The 17,344-nt window shown below is 54.8% G+C and overlaps 1 protein-coding gene across 1 annotated transcript; it reads right to left on the bottom strand.

The window, feature by feature from the left end:
- Positions 1 to 8,787: 8,787 nt before the first annotated feature.
- Tekt4 (tektin 4) lies at positions 8,788 to 12,823 on the bottom strand. Its single transcript, XM_055604701.1, has 6 exons — positions 12,232 to 12,823; positions 11,561 to 11,631; positions 11,142 to 11,285; positions 10,582 to 10,804; positions 9,721 to 9,875; positions 8,788 to 9,020 (listed from the first exon to the last, which is right to left on the bottom strand). Exons 1-6 carry the CDS (start codon positions 12,763 to 12,765, stop codon positions 8,804 to 8,806), a joined length of 1,344 nt encoding a protein of 447 aa, XP_055460676.1. The 5' UTR covers positions 12,766 to 12,823; the 3' UTR covers positions 8,788 to 8,803.
- Between the last annotated feature and the right edge of the window lie 4,521 nt (positions 12,824 to 17,344).

Here is a 17,344-nt window from a genome sequence, read left to right as displayed (position 1 = left end):
CCTCCTCCTCCTCCTCCTTCTTCTTCTTCTTCTTCTTCTTCTTCTTCTTCTTCTTCTTCTTCAATACAGAGTCTCACTACATAGTCCTGGTTGGCCCCAAACTCACAGAGAGCTGTCTGCCTCTGCCTCTCAAGTGCTGGCTTCAAAGCTGTGCACCACCACACCTGGCTATTTTTCTTTCTAAAAGGTTGATTTTGATCATGTTTGTGTGTAGGTATATGTGTACAGATGTGGGTAAATGAATGTGAATGTGAGTACAGGTACCCTTGGAGGCCAGAGATGCCAGATCCCCTGGCGGTTATGAGCTACCAAACATGTGTTTTCAGAGCCAAAGTCTGAAAAAGCAGCAAGCACCCTTAACCGCTGAGCTGTCCCCCCCAACCCCCTGTCTATTTTTCTTAGTTTTATCACATGGAGCAGAGCCAGCTTGTTCCTGATTAACTCTGGATTGGCACAGCTGGCGGTCCTGGATGCTGCCATAAATTCCCTCTAACTCTAATCTCTAATTGCTCAGGGCAGTGGCTAGGGTGCCATTGATTTTCCATTTTGGGCCTTTTCACAGGGAGTGCTTATCACTCTGCCAGGGTCGGCTGTGTCCCACAGGCTTTTATCACTGTGCAGAAAATCGAATCCTGACTCTCACATCCCCTTCCAGCTCTGGTCATCTTTTCAAGATAAATGAGCTGCGAGGGAGAGGAAAATGTTGTTTAGTGGTGGAGGTGGGGTGTGGGCACATCCCCAAGAGTGTGGCATGACTCTTAGTCTTCTGTTGCCCTAAGAACTTGGGTCCCCCAAGTTCTAGAGTTACCAAACACCGTTGTTTCCTTCTCAGAGCAGAGGCCTTCCTCTTCTCCCTGGTTCAGCCCACACTGTGGCAGTGTTTTGTTTCAGCCCACGGTGACTTTGCCTCTCTGTGCGCCTAGTTCTGGCCCTTCAAATGGGCCACCTGGAAGCAGTCCTTGCTGTGGCTTTCCTGATTTCCCAGCATTTATCTGCACACAGCAGCATCTGCCCTGTGGATCTGAGGTGCCCAGGTCAGGGCAGAGTGAGAGTACTGTCATCTGGGAGTCCCTTGCAAAGCCTGCAAAGACAGCATCCCAGGAGAACACGCATCCTCTGACCCTCGTCACCACCCCACAGATCCTGGCTGCTCTTCCCACATGACCTTTCACCTCAACAGCAAGAAGCCAGGTGTCTAAACCATGGCCATGTGCCGACCCCTGTGCCCTTCTGAATCACCTGGAAGCCTGTGGCCCATGCTCCCTAGCAGCCTTAAGGCACCAGTTGTGTCCACGCTGTAAGGCTGTGAAAAGGCAATGGGGCTCTCTGGATCTACAGAAGGGGCCTGGCAGAATGTAAACTTTGTATGGAGGCAGCCAGAATGGACTTCTCACCTCAGAACAAGGCAGAGCAACCCCTGTGTCCAGCACTAGACTCCAGTGGGCTCCTGTGAGTGTCTGGTGCTTCAGGCCTAAGGATATACTGCCAGGACCCCCTCTGGGCCTTCTCCACTACCCAGACTGGACCTCAGCGTCTGGAGAAGGGAGAGGACACCAGGACCTGGGAGGAGTCCCCCTTGGGGCATCCTCCTTCCTGTGTGGGCACTTTATCTCTGCAGGGGAACCCTTTCAGTTCTAGACTCCCCGCGAGCACTTGAAGGCAGCTCCTGACATACTTCCCAGTTGCCCAGCATCCTATTCTAGCTGGAAGGATACACAAACCAAGGGTCAAAGTGCAAGCTGAGCTCCACTGACCTCAGCATCCTGAGTGGGGCTGAGTCCCTGAGATGAGGACAGGCCTGGGCACCTGCCCCATCCACAGGACCTGCAATCTTTCTGTACCATTATGCTTAAGTGTCTGCAGGCTGGGTCTTGGTGACCTCCTGAGGCAGAGTACCCCTTTTTGTTCAGGAGATGAACAGGTCACCCCATGTCTACTTGAAGTGCACTTTTCTTAGTAAGAAAAGGAAAGGTTCCCAAGAATTAGGCTGGGACAGCCCTGGGACTATCTAAGGAGACAGTCAAGAGAGACTGCTAATTATGTGGAGCCATGAGATGGAGTCATGTCCACCAACACACTGCCCCCCCCTTCCTCTGATCCCTCAGCTGACCAGCCTTGAGCTCAGTATGGCCCAGAGATTAATCTACAATAGTCATACTTTCCATTTGGAATTAGCGAGTTCATTAAGTATAAAAAAAAGCTAAGTAAAAGAATAACTAGCCAGGCGGTGGTGGCACACACCTTTAAGCCTTGCACTTGGGAGGCAGAGGCAGATGGATCTCTGAGTTTGAGGCCAGCCTAGTTTACAGAGTGAGTTCCAGGACAGCCAAGGGTACACAGAGAAATGTAGTTTTGAAAAAGCAAACCAAACCAAAACAAACAAGAAAAAAAAAAAAGGGAATAACTATCGAAAGACAGATATAGAAGGTCGCAAAACATCAACTTGGGTGCTGAAAATATCCAGCAGAAACCAACAGCTTTGGGAAGCCCCTTTAGGGGAGCCAGCTTGAGTTGCCAACAGAGAATGTCCTGGCTAGAGCAGAATGTCTGTCTCCTCATATGAGGCATCATATAAAAGAACAAATAAGAAAAAATAGAGATAGCATTATGAAATCAGGGGCATACAAACATGTAGCCAAAATGAAGCGGGGAAGTTGAGGCAGTCAACTGAAGGTCTTGAACTGAGCTTTGTCTCTGTGGATGGTCTTCACTGGCTGAACTTCTGCCTTCCCGTTCCCACTGTTATGTCCTAGAACAAACAATAGCAAGACCTGTTGGAGAGGAGTCACCTTCTCAAGAACAGTGTTTTTACTCTTGGATGGCTTTGCTCTGTTTTCTTCCCTGTCATAGCACATCCCTAGACAAGGGGCCTTGGAGGACACTTTTGAGACAAACATGGGTCTGAAATTAGAGGCAGGGCAACTGTGGTTCCACAGCCAGCTTCTTGGTGAGCTCAAACAACTGATTTACTGATATAATGTCCACTATGTATTGCCTTTGGGTAGGCAGGTGAAGGTATCTCCTGACATGGCTTTCAACCTTGGCTCATGGTGGTAGTCCTGAGGGATCACGGGGGTGCATGAGTATTGGTCAGCACAGTGACCGAGAGAGTCACCATGTTCGCAAGGAAGGTTGTAAGAGCTGTTTGCAGGTGCCGTCTGTGAAAGTATCATCTATTTATACTGCCCACGAGCTGATCAAAGCCTTGAGAAGTCTCTAGACCCAGATCATCCTTCCTGTTGTTCTTGGGGATGGAGGAAGGAATAGGACCAGGGCAGGCCCTAGCCCTAAAACCACAGGGCTCATAGGCCAAGAGCCTCTCAAAGCCTGAGGGCCTCTAAGCACCTGGAGCCCCATGACTGTCTAGCACCAATAACTCTGGCATAACGCACAGAGAGGAGACCTCAGACCAGTAGTTGGCACCTTCTATCATTCTTCCATGTCCCTGCCTGTGTTGTGTAGACTTCCTGGATCCTAGCCAACTTGGCCAGCCTTAAGATACCAAATGAAATTCTTAGGGATGTCCTAGAGGGAGGAAAGAGCCAGGAAGGGAAGAGGGGGCTCACGGGGGGGTGAAAGCTGGGGCTTGGCTAAGGGCAGCCTCAGTCACTTCAATCTGAGGGCAGAGGAAAGCTGAGACAGGTCTTGCCACAGCCACACACCTTTTACACAGAGGAGGAGGAGTACAGCCAGAAAAGGTGATCCTAATCTTTCCTATGTCTAAGAACAAAGTGACTTCCTGGGGCTTAATCCTACATTTGGGGGACCTATGTCCAAACCTTCCTTATACTCAGCTCTTTCCAGATGAGAAACCTCACGAGCTCCATTCAGCCTCTCTGTGCTCAGCTCTGGGTTCACCTCAGGAATGCAGTAAGTCTCATACTGCCTCATGCCCAATCTTCCACTACCCTTGCCACCTTCTCTCTCCTCAACCATCCAGAATCAGCCTCAAGGTCCAGCCCCCTCCAAGACCCCGTTGACCTCCCCCTCACCTGCCCAGCCCAGTGGAGTCTAGCTACATTCCCAGTTCCCCTTTAGGCCATCCTCTTTGATGGCCAGAAAGAGGACAGGTGATGTGGAAGAGGCACAGAATGTATATCCCTGATGACTCTTGAGTGCTAGGCTGCAGGTGAGCATGGGCTGGTAAAAGCTAAGGGCAGCCATGACAGCTAGCCACAGCTCACTGCTCACACCAGCTCAGCACCCTGCAGACACAGGGGCCCCTCCTGGGGGCAGCTGTAGTCACCTGTTGTCGGCTGTGGTGACTCAGATGGGGGAGGTGTGAAGACAAGGCCTAGTGACTGAATCACCCTCCCTCAGGCCCTGTGCCCCCCTCCCCTTCTCCAAACATCTCTGCTTGACCTGGTTGAAGGGGACAGTAGGGACATCTCCCTGAAAAAACTGGGTGGCTAACACCAGGGCTAGAGAAAGATAGTAGCCTAGAGAAAGATGGCACCCTAGGTCTGAGCATGGGACTCTGAAATAAATGGGCTCTCATGGCAGCTCTGCAGGACCAGGTATGCCCTCTGTGGCAGAAAAGACAGTGAAGTCACTGAGGGATACTACTGGCCTACCCCAGCTCTAGCCCCCAGAGCCCCTCTCCCTGTGGCATCGTCAGCGTTCCTTAAAGAAGATATGCCCTCTGATGGGGTGGCCTGGGACTCTCCTAGAGAGTAAGGTGGGTAGGAGAAGGGCCTTTCCAGGAGAGAAGGCTGGGAGCAGCCATGGTTTTTCAAGTCTATACCTGCTGGGGTGCTGGGATCTCTTTCTGGCCAGAGGACTGTCCAGGCAGATGTATGTGTCTGTGGACTCTGAGCAGAGGGGTCAGCATTCGGGGTGACTCAGTAGATAGAACAGCGAGTCTCAGGCCAGAAATAGCTCCTGCTGAGAGCAGCCACCAGCATCACCGTGACGACGGGGTGTCATGGCCCCCATCGGTAGATGTCCTGCTGTGTCATGGACAAGCTGTGCACACCCTTTGCCGTCCCCAGCCCCCGAAGCCTGCAAAGTCATGCTCTATACGGTGGAGTGCTAAGAGCTTGAAGGCTTGTGCCAGAGGGGGTAGCTGGGGTACCAGGAGCAGGGGACTCAGCACCCTAACACCCTATGAGTCATCCCATCCCCATAGAAGTGGTCAGGAGTCCAGGAAGGTGCTTGGGTAACCTGGGAAGCAGAGAGAAGTTGGTGAGCATCAGGAGTTTGGGGCTCCAGTCCAGGGTATGGACTAAGTGTAGGGTGTGTGACAGCGGGGAGGGGTCGGAGGCCACGGTGTGAAGACAGAGCCGACAGCAGCCAGTCAAGGCCAGCCAGTCCAAGGACAAATGGGCAACCGATGTGTAATTGGGGCCATAGGGTCAGTTCTTGGTGTCCAAGAAAGTGACCTTGTGGTCCAGGCAAGGAGACCTGGGGGCTTGGAGGGAAGCTGAGGGCAACCCAGGTAAGCCAGTGCTATCGGGGAGATAGCTGGTTCTGTGACACTGGTGGCAACATGGGGCCAGGGGAGCTGGGCATGGCCTTCCCTTTCCACTTCTGCCCTAGGGGTCAGTGCCCACCTGTTGCCGAATTCTTTCTTCCAAGCATAGCAGCCCTTAACATCATCATCAGAGAAGCTGTGTCTACTTGTGTGTGACCTTTAAGATCGGAGCTGGTGACCGTTGGCCTTCCCTCATGGAAGGAGAGGATGGGAGGGCTCCACACTCCTCACCGGAAATCTCAGCTCGTCCTTCCTGTCCTTCCATGCCAGCTGCACGCCACCTGTCCCAGCTTCATGCAGTCTGGTGGCTCAGGAGATATCAGAGCCTATAGAATACCAGCGGTTTCCTCAGGGGTGGGGTGGCATGAGTTGTCTTCTGTGCGGGGGTGAGACAGTTCAGCGACACAGCTTCTGGGTTGAGGGTGTGCCCGGATGGCTGCAGGGGACCCCTCACAAAGCCCAACAGACTCACCGCTTCGCCCAGCGAGAACTGGGTGGAATCGTACGTTGGTCTGTTGTCGGTGCCCTATCTGGGGGTAAGAGGGTGCTTGTCCTCCTATCCCCCAGGAAATGTTGAAGCAACGTCACCACAGGGGTCCCATAGGTGCCCCTGGACAGCACAGCCCTAGAGAGAGTGCCTGCAGTTCCTCTTTCAACGTTAATCCATGGGCCCAAGTGGGCAGGGAGATTGCCTGTCGGTCTCCTTAGGTTGGACATGACCACTGCACATCAGAGCAGCTGTGCTCAGTCAACCCAAGACTCCTGAGATCCAGCTAATGGCTCACCCTCTTGGAGGGGAAGTCTCAGAGAGCCTCACAAAGCACTTCCCTCCTCATGAGGAGTTAGAAGTTGGCTGGGGCGGGAGTGGGGGCATCTTTAGTATTTTTGTGAGTCACCCAGGCTGCCGGTGAGACTCTGGTTGTGCAGTTTCTCATAAGCTGCCCACAAGATCTCCAGGTAATATAGCTGCCTTCGGGTCCCCATGGCTGGTCCCTTTCTTGAGTCTGAGAGGTGATGGGGCAGAAGGTTCCGAGGACACCGAGACATGAACACAATGCTCCTGCTTGCTGTGGTAGAGGACCGTCCAGGGTGGACACCAGCCCTCCTGCTTGCTGTGGTAGCTTGAATCCCTGCTATCTCCTCTCACTCTACCCGGAACCTGGAGGCAGAGGGGTCCTCTTGGAGCAAGCTGCAGGGACCTCCAGGGACAAAACAGCCGCTTGTGTCTGGATGGTCTCAAGGCAGCAGCGTCCTCCCTACCCTGTGGTCACCAGCTTCGCCTGAAGAAATGAGACCCTGGGGACAAGTCTCACCTGCCATGGCCCAGGTGGCTGAGGCCACAGAGTGGGGAGGGATTATCTCCTAGCTATTTGAGGTGTGAGCATGAGGGGTCCGGGGCCCTCCTCGCCTGGCTTTTTCCAGTTATAAGACCGTAGGACCCACCCCCCAGTGGGACGTTTACACACGTGACCTGCTTAAAAGAGCACCCAGCTGCCCCAAGCCAGTACCCCACCTCAACACTAGTCTGTCACTCTTGGGAAGTCAGGAGAGGCCAGCCCCACAGAATGGCCTCTGTGGGAGGTGATAATGGAGTATGAGGAAGGCTGGCCCAGGGAGTTGATAGCTTGATCTTCTTCCTGGATCCAATCCCCTGGGAGAGGCCTGGGATGTGTGTGGGGGGGGAGTAGCTGCTGAGGATGGGGAGGGAGGGGAAGAAGTTATTCAGTGTGTGTGAGTGGCCACCAACCACTGCCGCAGGAAAACGCCTAGCCACTGTCCCCCAGGCTGGCACTTCTAGCCAGGCCATGGAAACAGGACCTGGGACAGAACTCACCATACCACCCCAAGGCAAGAAGTGGGGGCGGGGTGGGGTTCTGTGGCTGCCACCACCACAGCCCCGCTCAGAAGCCCCTGGGCAGCTTGAGTGCCCTGCAGCCTCTGCTCCTATCACCCTACCTGTAAGGCATCAGGGCACAGGGCCCACGGGTGTCATGGGTCCCTGAACCCATGAGCTCCCCTGCTTGCTGGCAGCACGCAGGCCACATTTTTAATGGCACCCCAAATAGCGCGAGCAGCTTTCTGGCTGTCGCTGTGGTGACCAACAACTATGACAAGTGGCACGGTTTCCTTGGGGACGAGAGATGACGTGTCCTCTGCAGTGTGCCCTGGTGGGAGGACCCAACGCTTCTCCCACCTCTGACTTGCAGGGGCTGAAGGGAAAGGACAAAGGCTTTGGAAGCGAATGCCAGGCCTGGGGTTGGGTGGCAGGTTGGTGCCAGTGGCAGGGTCACAGGCTGAGCTTTCTGTCTGAACTGGGCCCCTCTCTCAGGGACCATGCACCTCCTCAGGAAGCCCTCCCTGATAAGGCCCCGTGGCACACAGACACTTCATCCTCTCGGAGGCCACCAAGGACAATGTGTTCAGAGAGATGAGGAGCCTCCAGAGTGGGAGAACTCACTGACCCCATCAGCCCACTATGGCACCCTGCCCTGGACCAGGACTAGTGCCATGGTCTGTACTGTGAAATCCAGGCCACCACCTCCAGGAAGCCCTGCCTGTCCTCAACTGCCTCCGCACAGCTGTCCCACGTCCTGCTCTGGGCTTGGATTTCCAGGAACACTCTCAGTGTCTGCAAAACCTCCCCTGCAGAGGTTGGTCTGCCGTGAGCTGGAGGACATGTGGCAATTTCCCCTGGCGCAGGTATCACCAGATGTGGGGATCAGGGGCCAGAATGGGGTCAGGTGTCTGTGTGTGGGTAGCCTGTGGCGGCGGCACGTGACTCTCCTCCCCTCTCCCTTACAGTCCAGAACAAGAAACGAAACAACACCCCCTGCCCACCCATAGTCACAGAGCGTGCCTCCCCCTCCCCCCACCAGCTCCATTCTGGGGAGCATGGGGTAGCGGGCGGTGCTGGTTTGTGGGTGAGACATTGAGTGTGACTGGGGGGGGGGGTTCTGCCTGAATAATTGCTCTGAGGAGGGCTAATAGCAAAGGAGGGCCATCGTGTGCTACAAATGGCCTGATCACAAGGACATGAGCTGAGCCTCAGGCTGGGGGTGGGGGGTTAAGGGGGAGTCATGCAATATCCATAGCAGGCTAGGTGGGGCTATGGGGGCGGGTACCTGGCCTCCTCTGGATAGATGATTTCCCCTGGGGTGTGGAGGATGACAGGCTCGTCATGGACATAGCCTGGCTGTACAGGAGTTGTGAAGCGCCCGCCCAGATGGACAGCCATCTGCCTCTTCACGCCACACCACGCTCTGGGTGGAAAGCTAAGGTGCTCTTTATTTGAAGGAGACAGTGAGATCGGGGGGGGGGGGGCATCCCCAGTCACTGGTAGCCAGCCAGCTGGAGGACACTGGGGTAGTGGCTGCGGTGAGCCATACACTTTTGGCGGTCGATAAAGAGGCTGTTGGCCTTGACGGCAAGGTCCTTCTCCAGGTTCATGCGTGTGTCCTCCAGGTTCCGCAGCGCCTGCTCCGAATCCAGGAGCTTCTCCTTCAGTGCACTGAGGGACATGTTCAGCTCCTCCACCTCGCTCAGCAACCTGCAGGGGAGGGAATGGTGAGCTAGGAGAGAGACAAGGGAAGGGACAGTGACGCTACAGGGGACTCCCCAGAAGCTTATAGGAGGCCCACCAAAGTGGCTACAGTGCTGCAAAAATCCCTGGGAACCAAGCATGAACCAAGAAGGGCCCTCAATTCCAGCCTGAAGCCGTCCCCCAACCCCCACGACAACTGCGACAGAGCAGGGAGAAGGAGTCTTGAAACACTGCCCCCTTGTGGCAAAAATAAACAATGGGCCGCTAACTCTGATGTTCCCAGGAACGAAGAACCATCCTTGAAACCTTGATTTCTATAACAAAATTACATTCAAGGAAGGAGGAAGAAGATAGGCACTATATCTTAGAAGGGCATCCTGGAACTGGCTAGATCAGGAAAATAAAAGGTATAATCTACCATGCCTGTAGGTGGTATAGAACACAGGATTACAACAGAGGTGCTGGGGCCGGTGGTGACCCTGCCTGGCCTCTCTGCCTTGCAGGCCTCAAGAATCTAGGTTATCAGACTCTAGGCTCCTTCCAGGAAGGTAAGGAATCTCAGAGTGACACGAGTGTCTGCTCATATGTGGGACTGATCCTGTGTGTGTTGGGCTCATGATAGCCTCAAGGGCTGGGGAAGAGGAAGATTAAAGGGGCTGGAGGATGAGCCCAGCCACACAGGACTGCTCCAGCAAGCCAGTGGTACCTAAACTGTGCCCTGTCCCGGCACAACTCCACATTGGGCCGGTATGACCGCTGGTAGAGGCGGGTCTGGGCCACACGCAGAGGGGCCTCCTTGTTCTTGATGGCCTGCTTCAAGGCTCCCACCTGGTACTCCTGGTCCGTGATCTCCCTCAGCGTCTGTACAGGGAAATGTGTAAGCTTAAGGTAGACTCAAGCCTGGAGCAAATGGGGCACCTACCCCAACCCAGCGTGTGGGAAGGGACAAACCAGTGGCTCTCTCATCTCCCAGCCCTCACTGGAGCCGCTAACTTCTGGGCCTGTGTCCAGGGCCAGCCCTGCAGAAGGCCCTCAGTGGGTCCCATGCATCAGGGTAGTCTGTTTGTCTTCCAACACTGGCCAAAAAAGTCAGGTCTTGGAGGCAGCACAGGCCACACGAGAGCCTAGGAGCAGGACCCCACAAGCACACTGTGACCCCACACCACCTCCCTCCCAACCCCCACAGCTCGCAGCTCCTGCTGGTCAGCCTCCTGCAGTGGCTGTGCCAGCAGAAAACTGCTTTTACATCAGCTCGGGAAGTCTGCAGAAGTGTGTGGGGGTCTGCTTCTGGGTGAGCTGGTCACAGAAGGGCCCTTGAAACCAAGTCGTGACTGAGCAGAGAGCAACCCTGGTCTCCGTAACCCTGATCCCTGTGGTTAAGAGAACTCAAGCCCGAGGTGAGGAATGGGTGTGGCTTGAGTGGGGTAGGGGGAGGTGGGCGCTGGGGGCGGCCAGCGCAGATGTGAGTGGGCGTGCCCTAAGCACGGGATGGGCTTGCTGGCAGGGTGTCTTGGGTGTGCTTAGACAGGCGGGCGTGCCCAAAGGCGGGCGTGGCCCGCGGTCCCACCTTTCGCAGCTGGTACTGCAGTTTCTGGTATGTGTCATCCAGCTCTTCGCAGCGCTGCGAGAAAGCCGTGTTCACTGCGTCGCACTGAAGCCTCAGGTCCTCGGCCGTATCCCGCAGGACGCAGTCAATTAACTTCCGCAGGTTAACCGAGGCTACCCGCTCGCGCTCAGCTCGAATCAGGGTGTCCTGAGTGCACTTGGCCCATGACTCGGGCGTGGAGGCACTGAGGGTGGAGTTTGAGGCCTAGTCAGGGGGTAGCCACGCAGAGGCTCTGGCACTGTTGGCGATCCGCAGTGAAACCCGTCCCTCCCCCCTCCACATCCTGAGGTTCTCCTGGGCCTTCAGTGGCGGCTGCTTGCCCTCTGCTGGCCGGGAGCAGAAACGCAATCCAGGCCACCCATAGGCTTGTATGCACCCTGTATGGATTGTGGGTGCGAGGCACTTGAGTAAGGGGCTTCCCGTTAGTCTACCTCAGCAGCAGACAGAACTTCCCCACAGCTGGGCCGAGTCCAAGAGGGTGGGTGAGGGGAGCAAACGGGGTGTGGTGCCTAGGAGCCTACCTCTCCTCGAACTTGGCGGAGTGCGGATGGAACTGCACCTGGGTGCTCTGGTTGCAGTAGCGGGAGCAGGTCTCGTCAATGTTGTAGGTCTCTACTTTGTCTGACCAGCTTATCTCACAGGTCTCCTTTTGTTCCCGGTTCAGCCTAGTGTGGGAGGGAGGTCCAGGGCCCACTGCGCCAGGGAGCACTGGGAAGCAGGCCCCGTTCCAGCTTCAGGTACCTGCAGTCTGTGCTCAGGCGGCCTTCCGTGGCCAGCAGCACCCAGGTTCCAGAACAAAAGTGGAGATGATTGTGTGTGCCTAGCGGAGGAATGCCTGCGTTCCTGTCGGGGTCAGGGCCCTAGCTGTCCCAGCTCCAACCAGTCTTGGGGGCTCAGGGCTGTCCATCCCTCAAGTCCCTCAGGGGCTGCTGTGACCCACCGTATCTGGCCCACAGCTTGTGCCATAGTCCTCTTCAGGAGTTCCTGGATGTTCTTGATGAGCTCCGTTTCCTGGAGATAAGACAGGCCTATCTGAGACATAGCCCTGCCCTTTCCCTCAGGAGGGACTGAGGGACCCAGCAGGAGCCAAGGCACGGGCTTCCCCTCCATTGACTTCTGCCTTAATTTTTTTTTTCCAGAAAAAGGGGTATGAGTCCAGACCTTGCATGCTAGGTTCATTCTGTGTGGTTTTGGCATGTTGTAAATGTTTCCTTTAGGGGTGTCTTTGGGCTGTTGGGTCACCCATGACACTTGCCCAGGCGGGAGTTATCCTCAACACTCATAGATACTGAGGGACTTCAGCCTTATCTCAGACCCTAGACCACCTCTGAGGACACCAAGCCCATAAGAAAGATACCCTCTGTCCGCTCTCCACTGCCCACCAAGAATAGGTAGGAAACTCTAGGTTTCTTTTTACCCAGCATTTTTCTGGGTATCAGGAATTCTTTAATGGGCAAGTGCATGATTCCATGTGGTAAAAATCCTCCTGTGTCTGAAAGACCAGGGGTCCTGCTAGGCAGAGGGCTCTCGCCCTGTGTGGACCCCGAGGCCCTGTGTTGGATGAGGGCCAGAGCCTGCCTCCCACCCTGGACCTGGGTCACCTCACCACACCTTCAGCAGCTCCACCTCCACGTAGTCCCGGACGAGATCTGGCTGCTGGCGGCGTTCTCGGCACTGCAGGTTGTCGGTGGCGATGGAGAAGGGCACGGACGTGGCGTCCAAGGCGCGCTGCAGCCGCAGCTTCTGGGCCAGCAGCAGGTCCGTCTCGCCGGACAGTTCATCTATCTCCCGCTGCAGTTCCGACTTCCAGCAGTGCATGTCCTCCAGGCGCTCCCCCACCTTCCGGGTGGAGTCCTGCTGCGTTCGCTGAGCCAGCGCCTCCGTCTCCGCGGCCAGCTGCCTGCTCTCATGCCGCTGCCGCTCCGAGTAGTCCCGGTCCGCGAAGGCCTGGTGGTAGCGGGCGTAACTGTTCTGATACCACTCGTCCATCAGGTATTTGGCTGTGCGGAAGCCAGCGGTGACCATGCCGGAGGATGTGTCGGCACCGGTGTTGCAAGCCACGTCATACAGTTTTTTCGGCAGGTCACAGGCCTCTATTGACTGTGGGGCTGGCTCCTTGGTCAAGACTGTGTCTGTCTGTGCCATGGTGTTCACTGCCCGGCCGAGCAGGACGGGGTGGGGGGGATCAAAATGAAAAGAGGATCACGGGGCAGTCGTCCAGGCACGATCAGTGTGGCAGTACTGGTCACTCTATCCTGAGCAGGGCTCCTGGCTGCCTCAGGTATAATGTATACAGCAACTGCCTCCTGTTGCTGGGCAACGGGGCCACTCAAGAGGAGGGACAGAACTGCCCTCTTAAAGGCCCCCCCCCCCCCGCAGTGGCTGGGGAGGTAATGTAAATGGATAAAAGTGTTTGCTGTGCAAGAACCTGAGTTCGAGTCTCAGGACACAGGTGAGGACGATGGGCGTGGTGACACACGCTTGTAATCGCAATCCCGGCACTAGGAAGGCAGAGATGGTTAACCTATGGAGTTCGCTGGCCAGCCGGCCCTACCACATTTAATGTGTTCCAGGCCAGCGAAAGACCTCAAAAAATAAGATTGGCCAGGACTGGTGGCAAATACTTTTAATCCCAGCACTCGGGAGGCAGAGACAAGTAGGGCTCTCTGATTTCAAGGACAGCCTGGTCTACAATAGTGAGTTCCAGTCTGGTCAGGGCTACATAGCCAGACCCCTGACTCAGACAAAACAAAACTCCCAAACCAAATAACACAAAAACCAAGATAGATGGTGCCTGAGAAAGGTCACCTAAGGCTGTCTCTTGGCCTCCATATGCACACAAACCCCCACATGCTCGTATGCACTCATATGCTTTCACATACACACAAAGGGGGTCAGGCAATCTTCAAGTCGCCTCTCTTCGCCCCTCTGTGGCCCAAGAGGCTCAGGACTCGTATACACTAGAGGATCTTTGAACTATAGGGCTGGGGTAGTGAAAGGTCCTGAAGTCCCTGACACCCTGTCCCTCCTTCCTGGCTCCTCCGTCCTTTTGTCCTGAGATTGCCCCTCCCCCACCCCCATGCCTGGTTCTGAGGTTTGGCTTTACTCTGCTGGAGCGGGGCGGAAGAGGCTCTGCCTGCCTAAAGACATTTAGGGGTGAATAAGCTGCGGGAGGTGGGAAGGGCAGTGGCTCCCCTTCCTGTACTTTCACCCTCCCACAGCTCGACTCCATTGCTCATGTGTTCTGAACCCCTCATGCAGGCCCAGAAGACCAGACATCCACCCTACCTCAGTCTCCAGAACTCACTTTGGGAGGTGAACCCCTGGGAGTGTCTACAGGGACCCTGAACTTACCTGCATCCAGGGCCTCCCTCTGTCGAAGGGCCAGGCCCTCCTCTATCCCTGCAGCCCATAGCTGGACCACCCAGAGCATCCTGGGGATGTGGAGCAGTGTTCTGAAGGGGGTTCATCCACTGGGTGTATCTGGAGTCCTGATCTGCTCAAGTAAAAGGAGACAAGTTCTGTCTGGGCAGTTGTTCCCAGTGAGCTAGTTGGACAGGAAACTGCCATCCAACCTGGGCATGGGAAACCCTAGTCTAAGTCAGTATTCAATGTGACCAACAGAGGGAGACATTGACTGCAAAATGTGCCAGCCACCTATTTCCGGACTATTCCGGCCTTCCCTTCCACCTGGCCTTTCCCAGAGGCACCCACATACTGGGTCCTCTCTGAAAGAAATCCACATCCTTAGCCAGCATAAGTTCTACAACCACAGCCCCTCAGCCTCTTCCCTCGCCATTGCCCTGTCCCGTTTCCAGCCTCAGGCTTTCTCTACTTGACACACAAGCTCAGTTTCACGCCACCTCCCGCCCCCTGGCTTCTGCCCAGGCTGTGCATTCCTGGCACCCTCCCTGGTGCTGAGCCATAGCAATTAGCCCCTCTCTACGTGCTGTCAATCTTCTCATAGTGGGCCCTGGCATTTCCACCAGAATGGACAAAGTAGAAGCTTCCTACATGTGTGTTTTGTGGGCAGAAGCCCCAAGGATTCATAACCAGACCAAGCAAGATTTGCTCTTGTTCTTCAAGAGCTGGAGGCCAAGAGCCTTTGGGGGCCAATGTGGACCTCTCGCTGGCTCCTTTGTGCCTCAGTTTCCCCAGATGGTAGCAGGTGGAGAGCCTCCTAGAACACAACCGTGGCTTCTCCTTAGAATCATCCCTGATATGTTGACCGAGGGACTGCAGAGGAGGAAACCTAGCCTGGGCTCAATGACTCTAAATGATCTTCAGCTTCAGTATTCGAGTAGTGGGGTACAGCAGGTAGGTGATGCTCCCATGAAACCCCCAAGTTAAAGGAAGGCCAGGTCTCAGTGTAGTTTCCCCTGTGTCAGGACAGGCTACAAGGTAGAGCTTGGACCTTAGTCCCCAGATTGAGGGGTCAAGACTTGCCAGACATCTGCAGGGTTGGACTGAGCCTTTGCCCCTGTCAACCACAGCCTCTAGAGTAACCCCCTCAGTCCAGAGAAAGGCTGTGAAGGTTCAGTGTGTAACCTCTCCCAGCCTCCCCACCCCACCCCTTGGGGGAAGAACACCAGTTATTGCGCAAGACTTCCATAAGGGCTGACAAAGCAGTCACAACTATACTCAAAGTGAGGGCTAAGTGGGGAACAGGCAGACAGAGCCACAGTGGGGCACAGCCAAATTGAATGGGTTGTTTGGAGACAATGGTGGCGGACCCCGGAACTGTACTGAGTGGGGGCACGGGGTCCTCTCCGGTTGGACTTCTTTTTGTGTTGCAGTTGCAATGAGAAAATTGAGTCTGGGGACATGGGAAAGTTCCCTCATTCTCTTCCTCAGCAGAGTTAGGGACCTTGATGAAGCTAAGAGTGCCAGCTCCACGGACACTCTGCCTGTGTCCCCAACGACCAGGTCCCTCCACGCAGGACAGCCCTGCAGGATGCCTAGGAAATAGAGGGACAGTTCTGTGACTTCACGACTGACCGAGAGCACAATCTGTGCTGATTTCTTTACAAGCTCTAGACACCGTAAGTGGGATGGACATGGACGAAAGGGTTCTTTTCTATGGAGTCTGACCAGCAGGCCCCAAGTCCAGAGGACCTTCCCCCAGCTCTATCCTCAGCCTGCGAGGTTCTAAACAAGAAGGAAGCCGTACAGCCTCATAACCTTCACCCATGAGAAGCACATCCTTGCGGGTCCCAGGCTGAGGTGGGCCCAAGGTCAGACTGACAAGATAGGGCCAGCAAAGGAGAGACCGCCATCTGGCCACCTCCAACCCTGGCCAGCATCCCCAGGCATGACAGCCATCCTGGTGGGAGCAGACCCAGCTGCAGGAGCAGTGGGAGGCAAAACCACGCCTCTCCCCCTGGCTAGTGGGACTTTCTAATTTACAGAAGGATCCAAAGCTCTTTGGCATCCCTGAGCCAGTGCTGCAGTGGGCAGATGTCTGTGCTGCGCAGGCAACACGCAAGCAGGGGGAGGCAGCCAGGGACTTCCGGGAAGAAGAATCCTGGTGTCCAAGCTTCAAAGGGCCTCCCGAACGAAGGCAGGAAAGAGCTGTGCAGGATACTGGGTGGGGAGTGTGCCCTCCCCTGATGACTCCCAGGATCACTATGAAAGCCCTGCTTCCCTTCAGAGGATTAGACAAAACAAGGTGATGTCGCACGGATAGCATGCTGGCACAGGGCTGAGCCCAGTATTCTGGCCATCAACTGCAGTAGCCACTGGGCTTGAGTCTCTCCACTTGGCAAGGTAGGACCAGCAGGCCGAACTAATGAACTAATGACTCATCCCTACTTGACTCTCACCTGTTTCCCCAAGCAATGAATGCCCAGGTGGCGGGGACAGGGGGGGAAGGCATACCCATGGACTCTTCCCTGCCTACTTCTTTCCTAGAGAGGCAAGACTCAGACAGGGATCCCTGAGGTGAAGGCGGTTAGCTGTGTGTGGCTGTCCAGACATCTGTGTCCACCTCAAGGAACCTGGCACTCAGAATGTCCCCACCTCATGGAAGCACTTTGCTTGAGCAGCTTCTCAGCCATAGCACCAAGGCTGAGTGAAAACTCTTGCCTAGAATTCCAGCTACTGGGAAAGATAAGGCAGGAAGATCACAAGTTCAACTCTAGCCTGGGCAACTTAGGAAAACTTTGGCTCAACATGAAAACTAAAATTAATTAATTAATTAATTAATTAAAATTAAAAGGCTGGAATGTAGGTAGCAGAGCAGTTGTCCAGAAGAGACAAAGAGCTGAGTTCTGTCTCTGGTACCACCAAAACAAACACAAAACCCTAATAAAAGAAAACAATGAAATAAAACACAACTTGGGCAAGAGGCTTTGAGTTACTTCTTTCCACACCTTAAAAATAATAACCTAAACAGCTACCAACACACTCGCCAAGTGGAGAAAACATCAAAACGTGGAAACCCCATACAGACAAGCTAGAGAGAACCCACAACGCCTTTCATGAGCATCTCAGCAGGCCATTCAGCTCTTCAGGAAAGATGCACAGGTACCTCCCAGCCATTGAGCAATGCTCAGCTTTGAAATCCAGCCACAGGAAATGACTTCAAATCAAGGAAGGAGGTTCAAAAAGGACAAGGAACAAGCATTTGCAGCAAGCTTTGTCCCAGCAACACATCATCAGGAGGGAAAAAAAAAAAAAAAAAAAAAAAAAAAAGCAGGACCTGTACCTAACAGGAAGGCAAACA

The sequence above is a fragment of the Psammomys obesus genome, unplaced genomic scaffold (assembly GCF_907164565.1).
Source record: "Psammomys obesus unplaced genomic scaffold, mPsaObe1.curated_primary_1811, whole genome shotgun sequence".
NCBI classification, from domain to species: Eukaryota; Metazoa; Chordata; class Mammalia; order Rodentia; family Muridae; genus Psammomys; species Psammomys obesus.
Note: the sequence above shows the minus strand (reverse complement) of the source record. Positions and strands in the feature narration are given on the sequence as shown.